Source organism: Magallana gigas, chromosome 2, assembly GCF_963853765.1.
Source record: "Magallana gigas chromosome 2, xbMagGiga1.1, whole genome shotgun sequence".
Lineage (NCBI taxonomy): Eukaryota > Metazoa > Mollusca > Bivalvia > Ostreida > Ostreidae > Magallana > Magallana gigas.
The window spans coordinates 22,114,942-22,125,113 of record NC_088854.1 but is presented as its reverse complement, the minus strand read 5'-3'; the positions used below and the strand labels follow the sequence as shown (position 1 = coordinate 22,125,113).

Genomic DNA, 10,172 nt, shown 5'->3' with positions numbered 1-10,172 from the left:
GATATGCGTGCCACAACGCACGTTTCCTTAATTGAAAACTAACTTGAGCACAATTTGACAGGCCCCTGGACATTTACAGTCACCTAATACCCTTATACATATATATATATAATATATAATCAAAATATCAAATGGTGCTGCATGATTATATATAACCGAAACAAGATGAAAAGAATTAAGTTAAATCATCCAATTTCTTAAATTTAATTAGCCCAGTCTTTATTTATTATGTGGTCATCATCAATATTCAACCTACTTTGTGCATCAGTGATCAATTAATAGTTACATCTCAGTATTATCAAATATACGTAAACATTTTTAAAAAATAATTTTTAATTTATTATGCATAGTCACAGTTGTTGTATAAATTCGGAATATAAAAATTAGAATAGTATATAACAATTGTTTGAATACAAGTATATGAATGATAAAAGCTGGATTAAAAAAAGTAAATCCTTTGTCTTTTGAGCTTTATACATATTAAATGAATCCATGTTCTTTGGCGATAACGTAAGTGTCTAGTGCTCAATCATTGTTATATAATTTTCACTACATCTGATTTAATCAGTTTCAACTAATGAACTTCGTATAAATGCATGCAACAAGTATCAATTAAATTGATACCACCGATCAAGGTTAAAATGCAATATAAACTGCTGTCGCAAAACATCACCGGATGGAGATAATCAAGTCCCGGTCACTGCCTATGTCGGGAATATCGTGTGTGTCACGTTCATCCTGAATCTGAACAATCGCCAATGATTCCAAACCCGGCTCTCTGGTTTCGCTGGTTGTGTTTTCCGGGACGGGTTCTCCAGTTTCGCTGGTTGTAAGTTCTTGGACTGGTTCTCTAGTTTCGCTGACTGTGCTTTCCGGGACTGGTTGTCTCTGTAGCTGGATTTCCTGATCCTGCTGGTTTTTGATGATGGACTCATAGGAAGGGGGCGCTGCCACCTGTTCATGATTTTGGGGTGGCTCCATCTGATTTCTGCCAGAATTGTCTGTAAAATGTAAAATAAAGCTTTAATAAAACGCAATTCTCTCTCTCTCTCTCTCTCTCTCTCTCTCTCTCTCTCTCTCTCTCTCTCTCTCTCTCTCTCTCTCTCTCTCTCTCTAATCCACAAAAAAATGCATGATGACCGGTATTCACGAATCGAAATAATTCCTAAGTACTTAAATAATATTGTCATTTCTTATTTTAACAATGCGTATCGAGTGAACTGCTGCTTTGTCGTATTGATCAAAATTCTCAAGACGAGTATTGCTTTACAAATTCCTTACGTCCTGTTCCTTGGCTGACGACATCTTCATAGGCAGGAGGGGCCGAGGATAAATGCGGGGGGATCGCGGAAACCGATGACCTCTCGATGCTCTCCTGGGAATTCGTCAGTCCCCTGTAGGGCAAACCATGCCCCCTTAATCCTCTCCATCTTTTTCTACAAAATGATTTACGGTTGGCAGTTATAATATACAGTAAGTTTTGTTAGAATATTTATTTGATATTGTTCAGTTACAAAGTGTAATAAATAATATAAATTTGTGTTGGTCAACAGACTAAATTCAATAAATCATACGCTGTGTTATACTTACACACGATTGACGCAGAACGCTAGCAGTCCCACTACACTGATGACCAGGAGCACGATAATTACACCGCCTATCAGCCCCAAAGATTCACTGGTTATGTAAGAAACCTTTTCACCTATTAATTTTGAATGAATAAAAAAATATTAAATTTTAAAGCGATTTTTAGAATTTATATATGAGCAAGGACTTCAGATTTGTCACGTTGTTGGAGACTGTATGTTGCAGATGAATGTAAATTATGACTTACTACAGCGAATGCCCTTCCAACCTTCCTGGCAGTAACATGAACTGCCGTAGTATCTATCATTGCATTCTGATTGGTCCAGACAGTGACAATCATATGACGTATCCAACTGTGATTGGGTGCTGGTTGGACTAAATGTAGTGACGATCTTGTCTCTTATTTTGGTTGGACTGAATGTAGTGACCATCTTGTCTGCTGTGAAATAAAAATGATGTAGAAAGATCTCTCACTTTTAACTGAGTTTTTTTTAGTCATTACATATAACATCTCGGTATTGATTTTCTCTATAGATAAAAGATTGCTTATTGTTTACAAAAATTAAATTCGTACCACATCTGTAGCCCTCCCAGCCATCTTGACACCCGAAAATGTCACAAGAAGCACTTAAACTACACTCAAGCTGGTATTTGCAATGACACTCTCCTTGTAAAAGATAACACAGTCAGTTAATTGATATTTCATTTTATTGCGAACAATCACTTTTGAAAGCGAATTATTTCACAACAACATATTTTTTTCTAACACTTTATTCTAAAATATGTACATTCTAGAAACTTTTTTAAATGGTATTGCATGGAGTAACTTTTTTGTTCAGGAATATATTGATATTTTTTTAAAGTTTCTCACATAACCTTGACGATTGAAGAGATGCTGAACGGCATTTTCCACATAAGAATTTTGAAGTATATATCTTAAACATATCTTACATGTGATATTAGGAATGAGAATAGCTTTATGCTGCAGGTACGTGTATTTTGAAACAAGTTACGTGAGTTATATTTATTATTTCATGGGAAATGGACTCATTATAAGGCTTTTTGAATGAAAGTACACGTATTGTACGCAAGTTGTTAAACTCTACCAGTCAATCAAATGCTGTCTTTCAACATTATGATTCATATACTAATATATGTAAATGGAAACACTCACTGATTGTAGTGTAAAGTATGTGTATTTGAATTATTGAGTAATTATGTGTATTTCCTTACTGACATCAGCATAAATAAAATTATTTTCTGACTAGAGAACAAATTATTTATAAGAATGTCAGAGAACAGAGCGGATTAGATGCCCCTGTGGTGTATTCGACAATTCACGTTATACATGATGTTCATGAAATTCCTGATTACACATATATATTTACTTTAATTCATATGTACTATGTAGATATTAAATCAAATCCGATCAAGTGGGTTTTTCTAATATATATTAGATACACGGACATCAATATTTTTTTAAATCAATTTTTTTACCACTTTAAATAATCAGAAAATTTTGATGCGATCTTGAATGTAGAAATGATCATTTTCCCTCACAACGTCGTTGATAAATGTTGATGATTTTAAAGTGATACGAGTAAGATGCATGTACTTACTCAGAATATCTCCACAGCCCTTCTCGTCCGACGCGTCGGAGCAGTCCACATCCCCGTTACACTTGTAGCTAGGGTCGAGGCAGGTGAAATCGGACCAGCAGATGAACTGGTCGTCACCACAGTAACTTTGTCCTATAATGAAAAATTGTCATTTACGAATGTTCGAAATTCTCTCTCTCTCTCTCTCTCTCTCTCTCTCTCTCTCTCTCTCTCTCTCTCTCTCTCTCTCCTCTCTCTCTCTCTCTCTCTCTCTCTGAGCGTTTCCAAATCTATAAATATTAAAAATACATATATATATCTTAAATCATTAAAAGTATATTTATTTTCAGTGTGTACAAACAGAGGTGTCAGACTGTCTAGGCGCAGGTCCAGGATTTATATTTTTAAAGGGGTCCAAGGTTTATTTTTTATTTTCAATTTTATGTAGGTTACCCCCCCCCCCCTTTCCCACTTCCATACTTGTATCCTAGAACGCAAGGACTGACATAACGCTTGTCTCGTTTGAGTTTATGAGTTATAATCTAATTTACATCGAATGTTTCTGTCCAGTTCCCTGATGTAAATTGTAATTAATGAACATTAATGAAAAATATTTATGTTTCTTTTCTCTTATATAGGTATACGCTATTACTAGTATATCTTTTTGGTCATTATAACCCTTGAAACTTATCAAAGTATGTTTCTTCTTCTTTTTTTGGGGGGAGGGGGTGTTTGTTTTAAGTACTTAGCGCACATGCATATATATATTTAAACAATGTAGTGCTCTTTTTAAACGATTAATGCACGGTACTATTATATACGTGTATTTACGATACTTAATGAATTAAAAGGAAAGTAGACTCACTCTAGATCTATTCTAAATATAAATCATTTACTTTTCTTTTTATCAGAAAAAGAACGATTTCAGGACCATCTTCACAAGGCCTTGGACTTTCGGTAGGACGTAACTATATCAACTTCTTGCGTCAAAACAAGTTAAAAATGACGCTGGTTTCAAGCGAAATAGAAATAGACATGCCTACGTCACATTGCCGTTTGACACTAAAACCGAAAGTCCAAGCTCTTGTTAAAATGGTTCTATAACGTGACACAATGACATTCCACTTGTAAATAGTGACAAATTCAGTACACATTGTATTGCTAAAGTAAGCACATGTACATGTATACACGACTGGAATAAGGGTGACTTTGTGTACATACAACGCAGTCACCCAGAACGACGAATTAATTGAATTATATAATTTTTATAAACATATAAGCAAACCTACAAAAATCCATACATGTATCACAAAAAATAACAAAATAAAAAAGACAGTCGTTTAAAGTATATATTGTCCACTCGGCAGCTGTTTCATGATACGAGACGTACAAATCGATACATTCTATGGTGGGTTTTTTGTTATTGTTGAGTTTTAGTTCCGTGTCCTCGGCCCAGAACCAATCGTGACAGAATATTTACAAATGGTCCCAAATCTGAAGGGTCCTACATGTTACCTAACCAGAATAACACAGTCTATAGATATTATATACTGACAGACTTACCGGTACTCCTGTGGATAAAAAGTACTATTGATACAACGGTAAAAACCACTGCCGCCATTTTCACCTGAGAATAAATTGTTTACGAAAACAGTCAGGCACGTGATACATAAACGATGCAAATTAAGGAAGTACGCAATATTTTGTATGACGCTACTCTATTTTATTCTAAAAATAATTGATCATGCATAAACATTTATTTATCATTTTCTTTCAAATTAAATTAAATTGATTTTAATTCAAATACAAATTTCATGTAATTATCAATTACATTGTAAATCTGAACAAAACCATGCAAGACATGGTAATTCCTGTTCAAATTTTAATATTCGGTCATATGTCATTATTTTTCAATATTCTGCCGTGCCCACATACCGTATGTTTTTCGAAGAAAGAGATGTAATGACATGAAATTATGATATTTTTAATATGCAATCGGTGTATTCGTTCGCTACCTGCAGAATTGGTCCACAGAATTGGTCGAGAATATCTCCTGAGTGAGTGAGCGTCTACCTGCTATTTGGAAAGTAGATCTAACGGAGATCTCCATAAAGTGCAAACGAGCAATATTTAAATTACATGTAAACATGTATTTTAAATTAACATATTTTTTCCTGAAAAGCGATGTACATGTATATAAATAACTGAAGCAACTTTTTGATAGTATGTCACACGATGAGATATCATTTTTTCCCTATCAAACTGCTGCTCTGTTATTTTAATAAAATGTAATTCAAAACGAAGTCGTAATACAAGTAAATAGTTAAAGTTATCATAATTAATTTAGTTTATAAACTGTGATGACTGCACTATGCAGAGACATTATGAATAACATTTATAAAATGTACGTCTCTACTGGACTGCTTGTAATGTTTTCAGTGCTGTTTAGTTGTCTCAGCTCTGGTTTTATGGGTTGGGTGTGGGGGGGGGGGGGTATTCTATTTACCGATGTTCAAAGCGAATGCATTTTTATATATACAAAAAAGTCTAGAATGTTCTAAGATACTATTTAGATCCGCCTGTGTGCTCTCAAAGTGTAACACGAGTTACGGTTCCTGAAAAGAAATCGTCACTCAAGAAGCAGTGCACACACAATCAGAAGAGACAAGAAAGTGTAACGTTAATCTTCTCAAAATATCAACGTCATACTATAATCTGATCGACAATCTCTGTACATAGATAAAGGAAGTCCCATCTTAAAATACGATTGAAGAAAAAAGTCAAACACAAAACCCAGAAGAGAAAAAAAAAGGCGATGTGGAATGACCTTTACATTGAGAACGAGGGTTTGCCAGATGGACTGATTTAGCCTTCGTGCGACCATTTAGGAGGGAATATTAGTGAGAAGCAGTAAGCATTCAACCAAAAGAGACTATTTTATACATTTTATTCATCAACAGCCGGAAATATATTGTGTTCTTTTCTTTTCAGATTAAAGTTTACACCCTGTCGTGAACCTCACTCTGTACAGGCGCGTCCAAAAAAGACAAGAATGGGAGAACAGTTTACCAGTATAAAAGATATCAAACCTGGACAAAAAAACATAAATATCATGTTTATTGTTTTGGATATTGGTATATTCAATTCTTTTCATTTTATAAATATGGTGCTGAATTTTATAATGCTAATTATTTATAATGAAACATAATTTTAATAAAAGTGCATATTAAATTGATTTTAATTATAAATAGAATTTAATCTCTATTTTATCAATTACAATTGAATATTAATTTACTTTGAAAAAAAATTATTTTATAGAATTTGGTCAGAGCTCTCCTTGGCAACCGTTTTCAGTAATGATAATATTCATGCATCTTATAATTTGCAGGTGCTCCAACTCGAACAAGAGATGGCCATGACGTCAGGTCTGTTAAGGTCGCAGATAAAACAGGCAGCATCAACATTTCTATATGGGATGAAACAGGAGATCTTCTCCAGACTGGAGATATTTGCCGCCTTACAAAAGGGTAAAAAATTAATATTTCTTTAATATTGTCTCAAGTGGTGTTATCTAAGAAGAGCTTTTCTGAGCCCCCTTTGTTAATTTGTCATCCCTTTTCCCATTCTACCCCAGTCATCCTTAAAGTTTAACTTAATCCTCAACTCCCTTTATGTAAAAACCAAATCTTTGAATTGGTATGTTTTGATTTCTTGGTGGAAATCAGATGTGCACTAAAGTGTGACAGCTAGTCGTTGCTTTCAGACAAAATTTAATGAATTTGTTATAAACCAAGTCTTTCTTTCCATCTTTGGATTTTTAATTTCTTTCTATCAACCATGTGTGTGATACAAATGGATATCAATCAATTTATTGAATTTAAGTCAATTTTATGTTTTAGAATAAATATATGGTATTTGTTTAGTTAATTGAATTTATTGACATGTACGAACTACATATTTAATTCGATTTTCCAGATACTCAAATGTTTGGAAGAGTTGTCTAACTTTGTACACTGGAAAATCTGGAGAAGTTATCAAAGTTGGAGAGTATGTTTGATATTTTAAACTTTTATATCAAGTCTGAAATTTAAATAATAATTAATAAACTTATGAATAGATATAAATGTTAATATAGTGCGTTTTACCTGAAAGATTTTTGTAGAAAAATATATTAAGTTTATCAGCAGTGTAAATATAATATAGAAGCTTACACATGTTTTATTTGTTATCACAGGTTTTGTATGCAGTTTACAGAAACCCCAAACATGAGTGAACCAAAGCCAGAATATACAAATAACCCAAAGGTACACTGTTGTACAGGGCTTTGAACCACGTCTTGGTACTGGGTCCAGGGCTGTTAAATGTGGGAATATATGTATATATTTACATTCTTCGGTGTCTTTGCCTGTGATAACACTATGTATCGATTTTGTACTATATAACTCATAAAGCCAAATTGAGGCGCCAGCAGGGTTATAACCCTTGCTTATTTATATTTAAGTATTTAATCGCACGATGGTTTAAAATTATATAAATATAAGTAATAATATTATGAGGTGATAATTTCGGTCGAGGCGTGATCAAATCTATCATAAAGCCCTTCAGGCATTATTGGATTTGATCACGCCCCGACCGAAATTATCACCTCATAATACTCAAAGAATGATTCCTTATTCCTTATATAAGTGACTAATGTTGGGAAGTTAGTGAAAATCATTAATTCAGGAAAAAGTTGGTTTAATTAATGTTTGTTTAGATTGGGAAATGGGCCTACCAAATTTCAAATTTTCAAAAACTTCGAGGCCAAATTTATAGACATTGGAGTGCTCTATATTAATCTGTCTTGATCAAGTTGTTTGTTTTCTCTTTAATTGCCCATCTTTAACTTCCATCTTATGTAATATTGACCAATGTAGCATTAAATCTACATTATCATGGATTTTGTCAAAATGATTAAGCCTGTTTTGGGTCCAATCCTTCCCCTATTTTTTAGCCATGAAGACAGAAAAAAAGTTAATGTTAATTGATAGCTTTCCAAAAAAAAAACCTGTAACAGGTACTTATTTGCTTGAAGAAATAAAATAATGTATTTATTTAAAATTGCAGTCAGATCAGCCTGGACAAAGAAAATCCCCAACAGAATCAAATGATGGGAAAACCCCATCAGGGCCCCCACAAGGGACACCCCAAGGAAGACCTCCAAATGAAGGTACTGGTAAATTTAGTCATCGGACTGTTGAACCTGACCGATGTGCAGTGCCTCTGGTCAGATGCATCATTTTTACATCGGACAAAAAGTCTGATGTCTTTTTTTTATTGCTCTCAGATTTCTTTCCTTTCTTCGTAAATTCAAACTGCAATAATTTAGGCTTTCTTTTAATCTTTTTTTCCGCCATGCTTTCACTGTATAACCTAAATCCTAGGGATGCTCTATTTAAACTACTTATTCATGAATTTTTTTCTTCAAACATAACATTGACTGAGAATTTAGTAAAAATAACTTGAACTTTGATCCCGATCAGATAATACATGTAGACGATTGCTGACCAAAATTAAACCAGTGACAAAAATGTCACATACCGGTACTCAATTTCTGGTCGCAAAATCAAATTTTTCAGTCTGACAAAATTTGGTCTGGTCCTGTTTGTTTATTGATTACACAGGACCGAATGTCTGATGTGGTAAAAAAAACTTTCACATAGACTGTAAATAGCTGACAGGAAGAGAGTTTACTTAGGTTTGCATTATTTACAGAATAGAAAATGAAAGTTAATAATGGTAACAACCAACAGTTTAAAGTCTCATGTTCATGTTTTGTAAAATACCTTAATGATTTGTTTTTTTAATTGTTTACATTAATTTTCATTAAAATTCTAAAAAGGCATGCTCTTGCAGTTAAGACTGTTTTTAGTTGCAACATTTACAAACAAAGCATATTTGTTATTTGAAGGCAGGAAAGAAGTGTTTTGCTCAGATAGTCGAATCATTATCTACATATTTTTGTCTTTAACTGAATTTTCTTCTCTATAAATTTTCTCTGAAAATAAAAACAGGCAATCCTGCAGGTTATTCCAACAGCCACCCACAGCGACCTGGCATGATGATGAATCAGGGTCACCCTCGCGGACCAATGATGCCAGGCCTCCGTGCACCCCATCACCAGCAGAACTACCACCCTCAGGGACCCCAGAACATGAATGGGCGGCCACCAAACCGTGGGATGAGAAGATGACCCAGATGGAAGAAAAATCCTCTAAATGTCTATTCAATATTTGTTGCCCCCTTCCTGAAACATAAAATCAAAAGAATGTTAAAAGGACATAGCATAATAAGCCAATCAAATTGGCTCATGCATGTACATTAGGTTTAAAGCGTGGCTTTAATTTTTCTAGTTTTGAGAAAGGTAAAGCTTTCATATACATCCTCAGATATTCAATGCATAAAAAAGAAAAGTGTAGACTTTAAGAATTGTTTTAAAATTTAGAGAGAAAGAGAAGAAAAAAGAAACTGTGGCCCAGAAACAAACTGTGTTTACCAAGGATAATCACACTGTACAATGACTGTTCTGTAATAATTTGGTAGAACTCTAGAACATCGTGAAGATGCAGGGGTTTATGGGTGTTTAATTAATTCATTTTACGCAATACAACTGATAAATCATGTCTTTGAAGATGACCACTGCATCTCAAAAGAATTAAAAACAGTTTATTTTATTTTTTATTTACAACTATTCTTTGCTCGTTTGAGCTTGTCCCCATGGCTTAAAAGTAGTCCTCCTATTAAATGTACATACTGGGTCAATATGGTACTTGTTGGACAATTATTAATTATGTGTGACATGAAAGGGATTGTTTTCTTAACGTTGCTGTCCTTCAACAAGAACAACTTTAGCTGCGCTATACACAAAAACAATTTTGCTGAAATTTTTTGCCTTCCCTATAAATTTTCCCAAAATGATTTTGTTTGTTTTTATGCACAGGGGCTAAG

General features: G+C 33.8%; 2 protein-coding genes across 4 annotated transcripts; one reads left to right on the top strand and one right to left on the bottom strand.

The window, feature by feature from the left end:
- Positions 1 to 188: 188 nt before the first annotated feature.
- LOC105343912 (low-density lipoprotein receptor class A domain-containing protein 3) lies at positions 189 to 4,892 on the bottom strand. Of its 2 annotated transcripts, none has more exons than XM_011451420.4 (7): positions 4,749 to 4,892; positions 3,207 to 3,338; positions 2,162 to 2,254; positions 1,835 to 2,026; positions 1,591 to 1,702; positions 1,282 to 1,436; positions 189 to 1,001 (listed from the first exon to the last, which is right to left on the bottom strand). In XM_011451420.4, the coding sequence occupies exons 1-7, from the start codon at positions 4,804 to 4,806 to the stop codon at positions 670 to 672; spliced, it is 1,074 nt and encodes a 357-aa protein (XP_011449722.3). In that variant the 5' UTR covers positions 4,807 to 4,892; the 3' UTR covers positions 189 to 669. The 2 variants fall into 2 exon arrangements, with proteins under 2 accessions (XP_011449722.3, XP_065931687.1); XM_066075615.1 differs by having other exon boundaries at positions 1,835 to 2,023.
- Positions 4,893 to 5,791: 899 nt separating this feature from the next.
- LOC105343911 (SOSS complex subunit B1) lies at positions 5,792 to 9,668 on the top strand. Of its 2 annotated transcripts, none has more exons than XM_011451419.3 (7): positions 5,792 to 6,095; positions 6,177 to 6,319; positions 6,574 to 6,712; positions 7,161 to 7,232; positions 7,420 to 7,489; positions 8,292 to 8,394; positions 9,251 to 9,668. In XM_011451419.3, exons 2-7 carry the CDS (start codon positions 6,238 to 6,240, stop codon positions 9,415 to 9,417), a joined length of 633 nt encoding a protein of 210 aa, XP_011449721.1. In that variant the 5' UTR covers positions 5,792 to 6,095; positions 6,177 to 6,237; the 3' UTR covers positions 9,418 to 9,668. The 2 variants fall into 2 exon arrangements, with proteins under 2 accessions (XP_011449721.1, XP_011449720.1); XM_011451418.3 differs by having other exon boundaries at positions 5,795 to 6,095; positions 9,239 to 9,668.
- The last annotated feature ends 504 nt before the right edge of the window (positions 9,669 to 10,172 follow it).

What these genes read in the sequence shown, in the direction of transcription:
- LOC105343912 (XM_011451420.4), bottom strand. Translation starts at nt 4,806, where the DNA reads ATGGCGGCAGTGGTTTTTACCGTTGTATCAATAGTACTTTTTATCCAC. An exon ending in TTTTATCCACAGGAGTACCG is followed by an intron (nt 3,339 to 4,748) that starts GTAAGTCTGTCA and finishes TTTTCATTATAG; the next exon opens with GACAAAGTTACTGTGGTGAC. An exon ending in CTGGGAGGGCTACAGATGTG is followed by an intron (nt 2,027 to 2,161) that starts GTACGAATTTAA and finishes TTTATTTCACAG; the next exon opens with CAGACAAGATGGTCACTACA.
- LOC105343911 (XM_011451418.3), top strand. Translation starts at nt 6,238, where the DNA reads ATGGGAGAACAGTTTACCAGTATAAAAGATATCAAACCTGGACAAAAA. An exon ending in ATTTGCCGCCTTACAAAAGG is followed by an intron (nt 6,713 to 7,160) that starts GTAAAAAATTAA and finishes TCGATTTTCCAG; the next exon opens with ATACTCAAATGTTTGGAAGA. An exon ending in AGGAAGACCTCCAAATGAAG is followed by an intron (nt 8,395 to 9,238) that starts GTACTGGTAAAT and finishes AAATAAAAACAG; the next exon opens with GCAATCCTGCAGGTTATTCC.